The 18828-nt window shown below is 29.4% G+C and overlaps 1 protein-coding gene across 1 annotated transcript in view; it reads right to left on the bottom strand.

Annotated features, from left to right (window-relative positions):
• Positions 1-810: 810 nt before the first annotated feature.
• The window catches only part of LOC142318433 (AMMECR1-like protein), a 28330-nt gene continuing 10312 nt past the window's right edge, over positions 811-18828 (bottom strand). Inside the window, exons 3-4 of the mRNA XM_075355019.1 lie at positions 9373-9578; positions 811-1438 (exon numbers count right to left, since the gene is read on the bottom strand). Coding sequence (XP_075211134.1) covers positions 1272-1438; positions 9373-9578 — 373 coding nt within the window. The 3' untranslated portion in view covers positions 811-1271. The remainder of the gene's footprint in view (positions 1439-9372; positions 9579-18828) is intronic.

Raw genomic sequence — 18828 nt, forward strand, 5'->3', positions numbered from 1 at the left:
AACAGAAGTCAAAGTAAATAAAATTACATTAAAAAAAAAAATACAGCGAGCGACTCGTCAAATACACTGACATTTTTTACGAGCGATAACTTTGTTTTCTATATGCTAACATTTTTATAATTGCCATTGTACAGGTAAACACAATCAGGCGACCATCACTTAAATTATTTCACAACATAAACACTCCTCCCTTTATAGTCTTTTATATACACACGTGTATTTTATATGAAATGTATCACTAAATTAACTAACATCTCTACCGACTTAATGATTATGGAAAAATTTTATATATTGTCTTTATTTAAGCACTGTTTTTATTAGTGAACATCACTCGAAGTTTATAAACAGGAGCGGAGAGTAACGGGATAACAACACAAAAACTGACCGTGTACAACAAATTTTTTTAATTATTCATAACATAAACGATACCCTCAACTGTACTCATAAATATAGTTCCATCAATAACATAGGCCTGAATTACAGAATTATTCTGTTCTTAACTGCTGATCATTAACCTAACATGCATAATGAAACTAACAAAATGTTAACACTTCCTTCTTCTATTAAAAATATTTTATTGATAGTTTAGAGTCGAAGTCACATCATATACAGCTATATTAAACACTATGAAAGTTTAAACAAATGATAACCTTACAAAACATTAAGCACATTTTATAGATACATTTTAATGTGGTATAAACACCTGTTTAAACTGAATTACTTTAAAAAATAATTATTAAACTTTTACTGATTAACAGAAAAAAAAAAAAAAAAAAAAAAAAAAAAAAAAAAAAAAAAAAAACCCCACTAACTTCAAACCCAATAAATTTAAGTACATAAAAACAAAGTGACTGATAGGTGACCAGAAAGAAGACTCAACATAAGTATACTCTGATAATTGCTAATTAAAATTATTTTTAAATTAAAAAAAAAAAAAAAAAACCATAAAAATGACTCTAAACCATCACATTCATCAACGGTCAGTCACCACCCGTCCTAGATATCATACTGAGAACCAACTGAACCAGAAGACCCGATGCAAGGCAATAAAGTGCACACTTCCGAAGGCTGTGTTCGGGTCACTTTCGTTTCTTGGTCGGATAAGTACTGTAATGAGGCGGACGATGTTCCCACCACGGTGGTGGTGGTTGAAGGAACGGTGGCGGCTGAAAGAACGGCGGCGGTCGAAAAGGCTGGAAGTGATGCTGTAGAGGGGGATGGGATGGTGCTCCCGGCCCCGGGACTCTCGGAGGAGAGCCCCACAGTTGCTGCTAGCAATGCCGACCACGCCAATGGTTTAAGTACTCTTGATAGCCAACTGAAACCTTCTCGCTCTGGTAACGTGTCAACTTGATATTTCGTCTGATATCAGGTGTGACGAGGCCTTTAAAACCTCCCTTTCGTAAAAGAGAGTCAATGGTTTGTATCTGGTCCCATCCTAAAAATAAAAACTAATTACAATATCATACATGTATGTAATAAATTATAAACATAAGTAAATAGGATCATATATGCAATTGGGCAATCATACCCAACTGACTGTACCTAGTTAATTGTCAATTATGAACAAATCCTAATTAAATCCCTACTAAGTCAATTATAATGTGGGAGGATAAGATGTAACAAATAAAAATAAGCATTTCCCAGTCAATAAAATACAGGATCATAAAAGAATGGTAGGGTTTTAGTACCTCAAATCAAGGCATTAGGGATATTTTGAGAAATTATGTTGGAAGCACTGAAGGACTCCACCTGAAAAGCATGTGTAACAGGCATTTTAATCACTGCATCAGTCTTTGTATTACTGCTAAGGTGTATTTCTTTGTTTATTATGTTTTCTATTTAAGAAAAAGTATGTGTATTGCAGCATGTTGAACTCAAGTCAATATTCGAAATCAATGAAAAATGGTGTAATTTGAGCTTTTTTCTTTGCTAGAAGACTATTAATGGAAATGTCTATATTGATATGTTAAATAGCTATCACTTTCCTCAAGTTTGTCTTGGAGAGAATATGGTGAAACATTTGCTGAGGTCAAACATAAAATTTATAAGGTTGATTCTCCACAAATATGAACATGGATACATTGGAAAAACTGAAGGTGTGTCAACATTCAGAAGGTACAGTAAACAGTAGGTATGAATGAATATCTGCAGGTGCAGTAAACATCAGGTATGAATGAATATCTGCAAATGCAGTATAACGTGGACGATCCTCATACCTTTTAAAATAAGGATTTCCAAGGCCTGCGTCAAAATACAAAAATAAGAGATGATATGTAACATCTTGTATGGGCAGAAAAAATATTAATTAACAAATACTGATTGACATTTACCAAGCAATGAATTGCCCGCATATTGAAATTTATTGATTCTGTAAAAAAGTTATTTAGATTGAGAATTTGACAAATAAGTATAGTAAGTATTTTTGTTTTTATATAATTTATGCCTTAAATGCCACCATTCTTTTATTATGACTATACTACAAATATTAGTTGATATAATATTTGATCAGCTGATTCATAAATCTTTCTGATAGTTAAAACATACCTAGCATAAAAAATTAAACGTACTGCATGTGATTAGACAAATAGGTTCTACAAAAAGTGAACAATTCTGCAAAACAAAAATTATTATAAATCAGAGATACCTGTATATAAAATAAGTGGAACTAAATTAAAACAACATTTACACATTAAAACTTGAGAATCAAGATACTATTTTCAGATTTAAAATTATTTGTAGAAAAAAAATACAAAAATCGTTTTTGAATTCGGAAAAAATATGAACACCAAGATATATCATTAACAATTCTTTTCATCCTATGACAGCTTCAACTAATGGTTTTCAAAGCAAAATAGGTACAACAGGGTCCACCAAAGAAAGATTTTATCAATAATACAGTTCAGTTGTCTTATTAGATAAATCACCAAATGACTGCAGAAAAGAATAAAGAAAGAAAATTTTCTTCAACAAGAGAACAGTCTAGTTTATATCAATAGGCAAAAGCTGGATAAAAGCATACACAAAAATTCCACATTTACCTTCATGCAGTGAAAGAAGAAAAAAATTGCTAAATATTTTCTTTAATAGGAAATGGGGTTTTGTTTTCTGAAACACTTAAGTAACAACTAACCCTATTGAGAGAAATATCTCTACATGAATATTCAAGGATAATAATAATTAAGATAAATAGGGCTAAATTAAAATAAAAATATAGTCTGGAGTAAATGAGCATATGGCGTACAAAAGAATGCATATTCTTTTGTATGTATTATAAAGGAGATTAATACATACAAGAGACTTGAGCAATTAGCTAACATTCCAAGGAGATGATTATAATCAATCAAGACAACAGCTGCCACCTACACCATGAACTCAGTTCTGTCAGCTAAATTGATATGCAGCTTTCAGTAGTTTATATTTTCAAAATAATTTTTTACACACTTATTTATTATCAGTCTTTTAATGTTACTTCAGTACCACAACATAGGCATTAAACTAAAACAGTATAACAATCAGACTGTTTATTAAAAAAAAAAATATTTTTCTAATTTAATAAACTGTAATTTGGACACAATAAAGAACACAATTGTTTTGTAAAATAATAAATTTATGCAAAAATCCTTAAGGATTTATTAAATCCTTAAATCCTCACAAAACCTGACTACAGGCAAAAAAGTATAGAAACTAATATTGCTAGAAAATTTCTTTCAACTGAATACAAATACAGAAAATAAATCAGTTTTTGAATTCAGTAAAAAATAATGTAATTTTCAAAATTTTATAAACTACTAAGTCAAATTTTTACCAGTCTTATTCAATTATATACATTTTAATCATGAGATGTGATCAAAAAATAACTTTTTTAATTCTGTGCCCTATGACTTTTCAATTACTTTTATTTTTTTTCCCATGCAATTAAGAAACATATTCCAAATTTGGCGACCTAATAATTTGGATGTATTTTATTATGAATGGCAATTTATTTTGTTTCAAAATGATGGAAAAACGGATTCAGATTAAATTTTCCGTTAAAGATGGCACAAAGTACAATAAGTGTGAAGATGTAAGAGAAAGCTTTCTGGTGAGGATGTTACGTCAACACCAAGTGTTTATGAGAGATACAAACAGTTTCAAGAAGGCTGTAAAGACACTGAAGGCTACAAAAGGACTGAGCATATTAACACATCAACAATAAAACTTATAGCTGTAATCACACTAATCATCAAATCACTATTACTGAAGTTGCTGAAGAGGAGAGAATCTCTTATGGCTTGCGTGAAACAATTTTGACTGATACAATGGGTATGAAATGAGTAGCAGCAGAATTTCACAACTGCTGAATTTTCAACAAAAGCAACATCACATCACAGAACAACTGTTAGTGATATCATTATGATAATGAAATTAAAATCCATTCTGAAAAAACAGACTGAAAAAATCACGCAAAGTTCAATCAAATGTTAAGTTTACTGGTTATTTCAATTACAAACCATCATCCACTTGTCCATTATCAATTCTAACCAGAAGGTTGCATGACCAACAAACATTATTACTTGGAAGTTTCAAACAATCTATGCGAGTCAATCCAAGGTAATACACATTTGTTTGCCCACAAATGGGAGCAAAAAATCTTGAATTTTGCACCACAGTAACGCTGTAGTTCACAATTTGCTATTAATTCCAGATTACTTAGCCAAAAATAACATCATACTGATGGCGCAGCCTTCAATTATAGAACCCTGCAACTTTTTTTTGTTACCACTAATTAAAAGAACATTAAAGGATAATGATTTGTGACAATAGTTGAAATAAAGAAATAGTTTGCTAAGAGAACTATACCAAAGAATGCTTTCCATAAATGTTGAGAATGGGAAGAAATGCTGGCATACATACAGTCGCTGTCAAGTAACAGTGAGCTTAGAGTGGCAACACAATTACTACTATCCAACATAAAGACATGTTCCTTGCTCTTAGTAATCCCCCTTACCAAACAATTTTTCTATTTTTAACAAATAAATGCAACAATTTTGAAATGAAATAGTCAGCTAATTCTGTACTGTACATTTTAAAATGTAATAATAGATGAAAAAATATTATCCCCTACCTTTAAGTGAAATGCATTCACAGTTTGCCTAACCACATCTTTATCAAAATCATCTAATTTGGTAACCAGATTAGAATGGTTCTTTTTTTCGGAGTGATGGACGAACATTCTGGCCCCATGGATCAAAGAAGTTGTATTTCTTATTTTCTTAGGCTTTGAACCCGAGTCCTGGAAATGCCACAGGTAGCTGTAATTCTCTCTTCACACTTCTGTATAGCAATTAAATGCTTACAATTTTTTTAATTTTCCTACAGCTAAAAATTCTTTCTTCATGAAATCATAAACGCTGTTAACAATTTTGCACGTCTGTCTTTAAAGTTTTTTACCTTTCACAACAAACTTAAAATCAGCCATAATTATTCGCACATTTTTTTTGTTTAGCTTCCGGAACCACCATAAGGTATTACTTCATAGGATGAATGAGGATGTTATGTATGAATGTAAATGAAATATAATGTTGTACAGTCTCAGGTCTACCATTAATGAGATGTGTGTTTAGTTGAAACCTAACCACCAAACAACATAGGTAATAACGACTTACTATTCAAAATCTGTATACAAGTAACCTTTGCTAGGATTTGAACCTTAGAATTTTTGACTTTGAAATCAGCTGATTTTTGATGATGAGTTCATGACTAGACCAACATGGTGAACGAATACTTTAAAAAGTTTGAATCGTAAACCACGATAAAAATGTTTTAAAAAATATCATATCGTACGTTGACTATGTAAGATAATACACGGCTACACTAAAAGACCATTATCAAGAGGCAGAACTATGGAACTGAAATTTATATTCATGGAAAAGCAAAAGAGAAACAAAAAAAATAAAGATAATTGTTTTACATTTGAAACATAATGTCACTTTCTTAATATTTTAAACACAAAAAAATACATTGCTTTGAAAACAACAGTTGCATCATGTTTATGCTTACTAAAGATGAATGATGGTGTGTCAATGTTTCAGAGAACAATAGTATAGTAGTGATGTGCAGGCTGATCATCCAAGCTTGCCGTTATGTGGCAGCTACTATAAGTTGCATCTCTGTAGAACTAGTTTTAAGGGGATAATACCAATATTAAAATAATACTCTTATAATAATAACTCTTTTGATAATTTAAATTCTAATTTTTTTTTATCATCTTATTTAGAAGTAATCAATTTTTGGTTAGGTAATTAATAATTATCTTAGAATTATCTTCTAAGCCTCTGCCACTGGTTCTAACGTAGACTTGAAAAATGAAAATTATATAAGGACGTTTTAGCAATTTTCACAATCAATAAAAATTTGGTTTGCTGCTTAAACAATGTATGATATGCCCATTTAAATTCTGTAACTTTTAAGGAAATCTGTAACAATCACAATATAGAACAAAAAGTCAACAGGATCGAGAAATACTCTGCCAATAAAAAAGAAATAACATAATTTTTATGAGTTTTCAATAAATATTATGCAGAGAATTCATAATAATACTGCAAGGACAAAAAAAAAATTAAAAAACTAACTGGATAAAGAACAGAAATGAAAGTAATTAAAACACACATAACACATGTTCATAAAAGTATGCTTCTAAGAGTAAAACATTATAACTCATCAAAGCTCTACCCACAACTCAACTTCTAATTACAAATATTTCAGCATAAATCTGACAAAAGTAGACTGTAAATTTTAACTGTAAGTATATTGTCAATAATTCACATTATGATAATTATCACAATCTTCTGTGAGAATGGGTTCTCTTTAATATAACCCTAATTTTCAAATTAATTAATGAATTAATTAATTTAATATAGAACCTTAGAAAAAAGTTTGTAAGTAGGAATGTGAAAATGGAAATTTGTAGCGTATAAAAACATCTTTATTCCACTTTTTTATAGTATAAGAAATTTGCAATTCAGTTATTTACAGAAGTCAAGATGTAATAAGTGTGGATTGTAGGGATTTTATTGTCTATGTAATTAATACTGTAATATGCGAGTGAAGTAAGAATAACAGTTAATAAAGAGACTTCCTTCCCTATTAAAAGGATACTATGAAATATACAGACTAAATATTTGACCTTTGTCAAACAGGTGTTTGACAAAGGTCAAATATTTAGTTGTCAATTATTTTCTTGTTGATTTCTCTGATCTTAGGCAGGATTTTTTTAACAGTTCCTATTTGATACCAATTGACAACAGAAAGAAAACAACATATGATATAAATGAACTGTCGCAATCGGTTTATTAATCATCCTAAATGGTACTTTTTACTTCCTTGTATGAAGTAAAGGAAGTATTGTGATCGAGAGAAATTTTGGTTTTCAGATTTTAATGGCAATATCCATTTTGACCATCCCTGAATCCATTTTGACTAGTTTCGGCGTGACATCTGTACGTATGTATGTGCATATGTATCTCACATAACTCAAAAACGATTAGCTGTAGAATGTTGAAATTTTGGATTTACGACTGTTCTAACATCTAGTTGTGCACCTTCCATTTTGACTATCAACTGAACCAAAAGTGTTCAAAAAAGCCCAAAATGCAAAAAATTTCATTTTGGACTTTTTCTTAACTGCAGTAATAAGCCCTCACTGAGAGCTTTTCAACTATATATCATAAGTGGTACTTATTTTCATTGGTTCCAGGGTTACAGCCGAATAACATTTTAATTAATGTAATATTTGGATCTTACAAAGGGAAGACACATCGGTTAAAATCTGACATCTCCTTTTTTTTAAAATTTTTTCTTTTTAATTTAAATATATTGATTTAATAATTATTAACCCCTGACTGTAAAAACTTTTTTTTTACAATAAATAATAATAATTCAATAATAATTAAAAAAAATATCAGAAGTTATTAATGAAATAAAATTTTATGTACTTTTCATTTTAAAGTGTATATGTAATTTAATAGGTGTACAAGGAAGTCATGTAGTGTCCACATCAGATTTTTTCTTTTTGCAATATGTAAGGTGACATTTAGTCACATAATTTAAATATCTTTAATAGAATTTTTATTCTGTCAATCTCATTACAAAAATGAGTCTGAATTACATTTTGGCCTTGTGGTAAGTAACTCTGGTCAATTTCTGAATCACTATTCTTTTCTTTTTTCCTGAACAAATTTAAGTCAATACATGATAATCTGTTTCTTTAGTTTTATCAGGACAGTTTAACTATTAATTAAATTATGAAGTTATTGTCCTTTGCTAATTAAGTGACACTGTTATGTAGTTTCACTCACAGGGTATTGATAATTAAAACGTAGCGACAGTCAGCAAATACGAATCACAGCTCTGTCAGTAGATGTTGGGTTATGTAAAATGAAGTACTGTTAAAATTCATCTATTATAGCAAAACTTTCAGTTGCTGATTATCAGAAATCCAAGCACTTGTCCATACAGACAACTTGAGATATGATCCTGAATACCGCAACAGTAGCTACCTGATGGTTAGATAAATTTTTTCACTACCCATCCTCTTTGCTCTTCCTTATTCTTCATTCCATTATGATTCCTTACTAATTTTGTGCGTAAAAGTCAACGGTACTAGATCTTCCATGCTAAGGACAATGATTGATTGTTAAGAGTCAATACATTCTTCTTGATAATGAGAGGCTGTGAACAAACCTACAATTCAGTTTCCTGCGTAAAGCCTCCTACAATAAACCTAGTAATTGAAGTATCTATTATGTTAAAACAGGCCTGATTCTAACAAAAAAAAAACATGAAATAAAGGGGGAAAATTCATTGAACAAAGCCTCAATAAGTTTTATTTACAAGTCATTAAAGTTAACTGATTTTTAACAGTATTTACAAATATGACTGTTAAAAAATGAGAAAAAATTTTTACAGCTTCATGTAATAGTAACAATTTTTGGAGCTACATGTTAGTACAAACATCAATTTCAATGCGGTAACATGCTATCAATATCCTTACATTTTATAAAATTCTTACTATATTAAAATGGAAAAAAAGAATATAAAGGAAAAATTACTATATATATATATATATATATATAATTTTTTTTATATATACTTTATATATATATATATAGTAATTTTTCAAAGCACATTAGAATTTAATTACAATTATAAAATTAAAATATAATAATATATTTAATTATGACATTGATAAGACCTTTGTTAAGTAAAAAATAAAATATTTCATATTATTACCACCAATTTTATGTGGGTTCTACCTGTTTTATTTAGAACAGGTTTGAACACTTACCTGATTAAATCAGGGTAATATTTGACTAAACCTAATATGATCACCTTGTTCCGGAGCGACCTCAGGCAAGTAGGTGGCTGTGCGCTTGTTGCCCTTCTCATTGTGAAACTCGATACGTATTCCATGAACTCCAACTTCCCAGTCTGTATAATCTGCACCATCTTCAAAATGCCGTAAAATTGACACAGATACATGCAATTTGGTCAATTCGTCTCTAGTGATCGGGCTGAATCTTGAATCTTTTACAGCACTGTAAAAGTAACAAAAAATAGTTAACAAACTCTACAAGATTCTAAATTCAAATGATGAAAAACTCTTCTCCTAACAATAAAAAATTTATCTAAACACAATATTAAGCAAATCTGTAAACAAATAATTGCAATATGAAAACCTTTATAAGGATAACTATTAATTTCCTTATTTGGACAATTACTACAGTATGGGATAATTTAAAAATAACCACTGAATAATCAAATATTTTATTTGTCTTTATAGTGTAATACAGAAATTACAAACCTTGATAAAACAGTTCCTTGAAATAAAGATTCCAACCATCTTCTTTCGATTTGTTGAAGAATGTGTTAAAAAACACAAAACACACAGGAAGAAAGAATTGCTACAGCAATATTGCAATCCACTTCATCTATTATTTCATATACACCCATTTCATAACCAAAGCTGTGGTCTGTTTCTGTGCTCTTCTTCAGAAGAATTATCATAATTCTACACAGCAAACATCTATAACACTGAAAGCACAGCAACAACTCAAATTTCAGCCACTGAATAGCCGAAAATGATGTTATGGGGGTAATGAATAACATAAATAATTGGAAACATAATTAATTGACCCTTAAAATCATTGCAGATCATGTCTATTTATCATGTTTATTTATTAATTTAATGTCATTCCAAAACTGTCTAATATTACAGAAAATAACTAATATTTTCTTTTTAATAATGAATATTTAATACATTTTTAATTTGAAAACAAATAAAATTATACTCCATCACATATTGTGGTAGAACATTTATTTAGTGTTATTAATGATCTCAATGAAGAAGAAACAACCTAAAACAAAGGACTCATTATACATTTTTTTTATGGATTCTGAACAATACAACTGTACCCGTACCAGAACTAGTCTTGTTCCCAATCAGGTAAACAAACCTATAACTTACAAATGATCTTTTATGATCACGGCATGTGTTAATGATCCAGATAACAACAATGGATATATTGTTCTAGAACACTCTATTATACTCACAAATGTATGAAAAAATCCATTGTAAGCTAGGTTAGATTACAACTTGGATCCTAGGAATCTTAATAATGTCATATAAAGAATGAGTTGTATCGATACAGTCATGAATGCCTGCTGCCTTCAGTTGTGTAAATGAATTTTTTAGTTTTACAATTCTGTTTTCTGCAACCTGCTGTATACACTCTATAAATAACAAAAACACTCCATAGTATTTTTATTCTATAATCCATATTCACACATCTGCTTCACACACAGTTATTTAATAAACAGTAATAACAAAGTAAAAATGAACTATGCAAATTTTTTATTATTTTTATTTTATACTGACCAACCATCTGGCTTAGTTCCCAAAAGAAGATAAATATCCTAATTCATAAACTTTTCCAAAATTACATACTATTTAAAATTTGAGGGAAAAAATTGATAATTGGACAGATACGTTAAGAAACAAATAAAGTTTGCCCTTTCCATCACAGTTTTTATTTTTCAAAGGAGATATTTTCACGTATAATACCTTTTTAAGACCCACTGACCAAATTGAGATTTTAAATACTTGGCAAATAACTTTTTTTTGTTAATATTAACTTCTATATGCAAGCTAAAAGAATCTTTAAAAAACAAGAAAAAACAACATGACAGACTCTACTTCATAACCTTCATGATAAAATTACTTGAGTTTTCATTAATTTTTTTATATTTTTCATAAAAACATATTTTTTGTATGTTATTTTATTTGTTCTTATTTTTTCAACTAGTTGCACTTAGTCAATTCATATAAAATTATTTTGATAAGATTATATTAATGAACAAAAATATTTAATTTTTTGAAAAGTTACTTGTAACGTTCAAATATCCTATCATTCTAATTGCTCTGACAGCAGATTTTAAAATTTTAACAGGTTCTGGATCGAGTTAATCTACTGTAGAATGTATAAATGAATTAGCAACAAAAATTATGTATAAACAATTATTAATGCATTCAGTATTGACCTCCAGTTTTACAGAGGTCAAAGTATGCTCACCAAGTGTTGAAATCCTGTTCACTAGACATTTAGAGTTTATGCTGAAATTGTCAATGTCTACTTTTATAGAAGTGTGGAAAATAAAAAAAAAAATTAAATGTTAAATGCATTTTATACTTTAGTTGACTATAAACATCATAATTTTTTTAAATATTTATATAGATTTATAAAACTCTGGTGTATTTCAAGAATAATATTGTCTCATGTGGAGTAATTAATTAGAATTATACCATATTCAGCAATACATGTAAAATTTTCAACAAATGTGCATGTGAAATTTTTTTTTGTTACGTTAATGTTAAGTTTTACATAGTTTCAATTTTTACTTTTTGTTGCATGCAAGTGTTTCTAGAGTTAAAAAAATGCAAACAAATCTTTAACAAATCATTGAAATTGATGAAATAACAGACATGAGTTTAAAAAAATGCTTCAAATTAATAAAAACAATGGATGCCTGAAACTTAAGGTATAAATAAATATTTGAATAAATGTCAGTCACTGAAGGGGTTAAAAATAACCCTATTTAAAGACCAGATTTCTCTGAACTTAATTTCTTTGTCAATTTATCAACTTCAGTTTCTCAACTTAATCTACCTTCAATTTCCAAACCTAGAAATTTTGTACTAAATTATTTTATCCTTCAACCAGTACCAATCATCAATGTAGATCATACAACTTTAATCTGTTTTTTTCTGAAAAAAGATATATGAGGTTTGTTCAGAAAATAAACAAATATTTTTATCACATGTCAACAGAGATATTTAGTGTGTGACTGGCAGCATTGTGTTCCGCATAACCTTCTCTGTAACCAAATGTTCTTGGATTGATATCTCATTTAATATTCGTGTTATTGTTATTTGAGTGCAATGTGTTTAAGTGTTGGTAGCGATTTTTGTAATGTGTGATTTTTTTATGATTGAACTTTTGTCTCTATGTCGTAGCTGAAAACCCAGTTTTCGTCTCCCATTATGATCCTTTACATGGATGTTGCATCATCATCGGCTTGTTCAAGAAATAGCTGATAAAATATCCACTTGATGTTCTTTCTGCTGTTCGGTCATCAAAATAGGAACAAACTTTGCTGGTATTATATGCATGTTCAATTTTTCTCTCAAAATGCCATGGGCATGATCCAATCGAGATGCTAACCTCTTCTTTTAAGTTCTCTGACAGTCAATCCGCGATTTACAAGCACCAGATAGTTGATTTTATGAACTTGGTTATCATCAGTTGAAGTCGAAGTCCTTCCTGGTTGAGGGTCATCTTCAATTGACTGACAACCACTTTTAAATCGTAAAAACATTGCATATGACGCAGAGCACCATTTCCGTAAGCTTGTTACCAAAGTTTAAATATTTCTGTGAAAGTTTCCCCCAGTTTCACACAAATTGTATTGTTGCTCCTGAAAATCGCACATTACAAAAATTGCTAACACTTAAATACATTGTACTCAAATAACAATAACACAAAAACTTAACAAGATATCAACAACCCAATAACACATGATTACAAAGGAGATTATATGGAATACAATGCCGCCAACCGTATGTCACTAAATATTTCTGTTGGCGCAAAATTAAAAATGTTCGGTTATTTTTTGAACAGACCTCATATTTTATATGAGAACTAATTAAATACAGCTGATTATTAAGAAACAAATTAGAAACCAATAAATAAATAAAAATCAATTCATTAATTAATATGACCTGTAAGCGCCTTATCTGTAATATCTTTTAAATCAAATGGGGTGCAATTTTATCATTAGATTAACATCACTAGCAAATCAAATTATGTTTCTACCTTATAGTTAAGAGGGCACACTGGCAAATGAGAGTTTAAACTCTATGTGGATCACTTTTATCTTATTTTTCAGAATTTTCTTAAGTTAGGACTTTCTTTACATTAATTCAGTTGAACAATTAGTGGGAACAACATTAATGCATATTAAATATAAACTCATTGAAAAATATTATTATAGATTTTATGAGAAGAGAAGGAATTTTTATCCCATTGTTGCAAAGCTAACCACTAAGTTGATAAAAAAAATTAACATTTTATTACAATTATGAACACTACATATGACCAAGCCAAAACATAGCATTAATAAAAAAAAATCCTTTGTCTATTTTTATTAATAAAAGATATAATAAACCTTTATTAACAGAATGTTACTGAACAGATCTTAACAAATCATATTGTTTTAATAGATTAGAAATAGTAATGATTGATCCCAAGCAGATCCCTACGGCAGTTTCTACATATGAGTGTCCAACCACACTTCAAAATAACTTGTCAGGTAATAGTACAACTTGCTGTTTCCTCTTTTCCAAACATAATATAAACCACTTCAAAGCTAATACCTTGTATCTTGAACTAAGCAAGTTTTTTTGTTGGAAGAATTTAACAATTAGCCATGTCATACGCTTTATACAAATAGACAAATAAAAAAATTGCCTTATCCTTTTTGTTAATTTATAATCCAATCAGTGAAGTTTAATATGGCATCTTTTTAAAGTAACCCCTTTTGAAAGCAAGATTGTTGTTTACTTAATGTTGTATTATCTTCCTGAAAGGTTGCTATTGTAAGCATCACAAAAGAAAAAAAATTGTCTTGGAGCAACTATATCATCTCATTAACAAATTGATGGGGAGTTTTAGACATTAAACAGTGGAATTAAATGTTTTTTTTTTTCAAAATTATATTATAATAATAATAATAATGAATATTAGTAATTAAAAAAGACCTTTTTAAATAATATCTCATAGGTGATGATCATTTAATTCAATTATGTGTGAGCATGCACAAAGAAAGGGCAATAGGGGGAAGAGATAAAAATTATGAATTTTATATGATTTTACATGACATGTACACTATTCTTGTAAGTACATTTTCATGTGCATAAATTATTTAATATTTAAATTAAATAACAATAATTCTAGTGTAACTTTTTTTTAATACGGTTAAAGAGTTGACAATTAAAACATTAATGATCATCCTTAAGAATGCTACCATTTTTGTATATTTTTAAGATTCTTTACTTTTAAATTTCTTTTTATACCCTTAGAAAAAGTATACATTCCTCTCTCAAATGATGTGTTATACTGAGCATTTATCCATTATATATATATAATGAAATTTCTATTATATATACAATTTTCATAAACAAAACCTGATAGAAACAATCTGTTTTTTTATTTTTAAAACACTATTAATTCCTGTTCTATACAGACAAAACAAAAAAATCTGAAATGTTTTATTTTTTTGTTGCCAGTACAAGAGAAAATCTTTTTATAAATAAATTTGTTAATATTGTATCTGGAATTATTTAACAGCGAATTGAATGAATAAATTTGCATAGAAACACGCAAAACTCATCTGCAAAAATAAATATTAATATACAGCAATAATTAATTAGACAATTAAGATATTAAACCTAAGATACTCAAAAAGTTATTTTTATGATACTTTTTTCACCACTTCATTCTTATGACAAGCATTTATTCTTATCTTCATTCAACTTGAAAATTAAATATTTAAGCCTAAGGTACACCATATAATTTAAACCTGCACTGGTTATAATTTAATAAAAGTTTAACAGAATATTAACTTCACTGAACAAAAATATTAACTCAGTACACTCCATTAAATAAATCATGGTTCTACATGAATCAAAAACTACTAAGAATATACATCCTTTATAATAACAGCAAAAAAGGTACTTGTTTTGTTCCTATATTTGAAACATAGTCAAAAAAAAAATTAGTCACTAAAATTCAGTGAAGTCTTCTTTCTGTAGTTTTTGTAAAGATTTTGATCACCAAATAATTTTAAAAAGTCTCTTGGAACTTTATATTAACTGAAGATATCTATGATATCAGGTAAATTCAGGTAGGAAGAAATATTTTCTATCTATATGCACCCTTTGTAAGAGAAATAATTTTCATAAGGCTGTAATTATTACTTCTTTGTATGAAGCAAAGGAAGTATTGTGATCACAAAAAAATTTCCGTTTTCAGATTTCAACAGAAATACCCATTTTGACTAGTTTCGGCGTAATGTCTGTATGTACAAATGTATGTCGCATAATTCAAAAATGATTAGCCGTGGTAATAACTTAATTGCAGTAATAAGTCCTCATTGAGAGATTTTCAACGATATATCATAAGTGGTACTTATTTTCATTGGTTTCAGAGTTATAGCGAAATAAATAAGATTTTAATTAATGAAATATTTGGATCTTATAAAACAAAAGAATCAGACTTTATCTCCTTTTTTTTTAACTTTTTTCTTTAATTTAAATATATTTATTTATTAATAATTATTAACCTCTGATTATAAAAAAAATTTACAATAAATAATTCAATAAAAAAAAAACTATGAAAAAATATAAGAAGTTATTAATGAAATAAAATTTTATGTACTTTTCATTTAAAAAAAAAGTGTGTATGTAATTTAATAGGCGTACAAGGAAGTCATGTTGTGTCCACATCAGATTTTTTTAACCTGTTTATCACCGAGTACGATAATTTTTTTTTGTAGATTTTTCTTTACTTCAATAAATTAAAAATTCAGTCACTTTATAACTAAAATAACCAATGTAATGGCAAATTGATACATTGTGAAATATATAGCAAATATTAAAACAATGTAAATTTATAGTAGAAATTACATATGAAGTTTAAGGTATGAATGAAACTATTTGGTAAATGAAGATACGTTCAAAGTTGAAAATAATAAAAAAAATTGATCTAAAGAGAAAACTATTTATTGGTAAGAGGGGAATAAAATCCTGTTTTAATTTACATTTTATGTTTGCAATACATTTATTACACACAATCACATTTTTCAAATTATATGAAATTTTGCAGCAAAGATTCATAATATTAGATAGAATGATGCACGACTAACAAAATTGTTATAAAAGTATCTGTTTCAAAATGGTGGCAGAAGTACAGCTTATGGAAAGAACAAATGTTTTTTTCTCTCACTAAATTATTCTGCCTGATAGGTGCTGTTTTTTTGTGTCTACAAATACAATAGAAAAATAAATTTTAGTGGAAGTAACTCTTGTAAAGTTCAATGATCTGAAAATTAGCAATTAAGTTTGTGGGGTAGAAATGACATCATGTAACCCCGTTAATTTGTCTTTCAAAGGGTGCAAAATACTTCATCAATTTGTATTCCTACACTTTTTCTATTACTGAGGCAGCAGCTACAAAGTACAGGATGCAGCAGAACTGATTAAGCAGTTTGAGGAGTTATAAAAACTCCTCAAACTACCCCCTTAATGGGGGTATAGAGAGAAAAAAGTTTTTATTTACTAAATTAGTAGAACATACCATTTAATAATCATTAAGTTTTAAAAATAATGACCTCAAGAAGGCAGCTGTTAGCAGCAACACACTGTTGGAGACAATTTCTGAAACTTTGCACAGCTCGTTTACACATATTGCAGGGTAAGACATTAACTTCTTCAATAATCAGCTCTCTTAGCTCTGGTAGAGTGTGTGGGCAACATTTAAACACCTTTACCTTCAGATATCCCCAAAGAAACAAATCACAAATGCTCAAATTAAGTGACCATGCAGGCTATCCCACATCACCCCTCAGAGAGATCAGACATCCAGGAAAAATTTCCCTCTAAACTTTCTCTCAAGCGTTGGAACCACGTGACCCCCCCCCCCCCCACCACCCAATCACTCTTCTTTAATCTCTTTCATTCTGGGCTGCAGAAAATTTTGCAACATTGAGACATAACGTTCACAATTCATGATTATGGTCACACTGTCCTCCTCAAAGTACAGGCCTATCACACCAAATTGTGATATGGAATACCACACTGTTAGTTTAGAGGAAGATAGCAATCTACAATGAATAATTCAAGGGTTATTTTCAGCCCAGTAGCAGAAATTGTTCTTATTCACAGCCCACTGAGGTGAAAATTTGCCTCATTGCTACTGAAGAAAACTTAATCGGGAGTGATCTGTGCAAAAATTTATTTTGGTGGTTGGCGTAGGTCTGCTGGGCTCAATTCTTGAAAAATCACTATTGTGAAGGCTTGAAAATTCAAATCAAAATGTAGAATCCTCCTCAAACGGTCTGACATCCTCAAGGCAACAGCATGCCTCGGAGCAGAACGTCTTGGCAATTGCTTGATCACAGCTCTCACCAGCTGTATATTTTCTGGTGTACTGATGGACCTGTGTTGGCTATATGTATTTCTTCTTAGTATACTACTAGTTTCCTCCAACTGCCTAACCCAGGACTGAATTGTGTTCATATTAGGAACGGCATGTTGCACAGAATGTTGAACTGTCACAATCACAGATTGTTGATTTTAAAATATGCGTGTATGGTAAAGCCATGATGTGCTCTGGTCAAAACCATATTGGCTATTGAAATGGTGTCACCAACACAACAGAGGGAGACCACATACACCTGCCTCCTACCCCAACCCCACCACCGCCCAATCATTGACATCTCCAAGCTTAATTGGTTCTGCCTCACCTTGCATAATAACCTTAATACTTGATAAACCACATGCCATCTGAAACAATACATCAATACCTCCTGTATATTTGCTGCTAACCTCAAATTGTTTACGATTATGTACATTTGCTTTTGTGTCCACCATGTGCATTTCTGTATACAATGTTTTAAAATTTAACTATGTTTTTTGGGTTATTTAATAAATTTCTAAAGTCGTTCAGTAATTACATTACTGTTTTGAAATTAATATCAGTCCTCATAAAATAAAAATTTCCAATTCCTGGAGGTTTCAGTTCGCAACCACTGCCCATAAATTCTAACTAATCTACAAAATGGCAACTAGATACATGAATGAACAAGCTAAAGTCGAGAACCTACTGAATGATGAAATTCTATCAAATTGTAAAAGTATTGGTAGTTAGCTTTCATCATTCATTAAGAACTTAATGCAAATTTTATATATTAAAACATTTTATTACTGTATGCTATTATGTTTTTCAAAACAATTTTCTGTTGTTCATTTTTCAAGTTTTTCATTTAATTTTTTACAAATCTTTACAAATAAATTTTTATAGTGTATTATTCTGTTTTTATTGTGTCCTACTTGGTGCAATAGATTCACCTTAAAATATGTTTATATGTTTGCAAATATAAAGTTCTCTCCTGGGCAGTGGTACCATCATGTACAAACTTATGAATGAGTGTCTTAAAATACAAAAAACTGAA

Source organism: Lycorma delicatula, chromosome 1, assembly GCF_047948215.1.
Source record: "Lycorma delicatula isolate Av1 chromosome 1, ASM4794821v1, whole genome shotgun sequence".
NCBI lineage: Eukaryota > Metazoa > Arthropoda > Insecta > Hemiptera > Fulgoridae > Lycorma > Lycorma delicatula.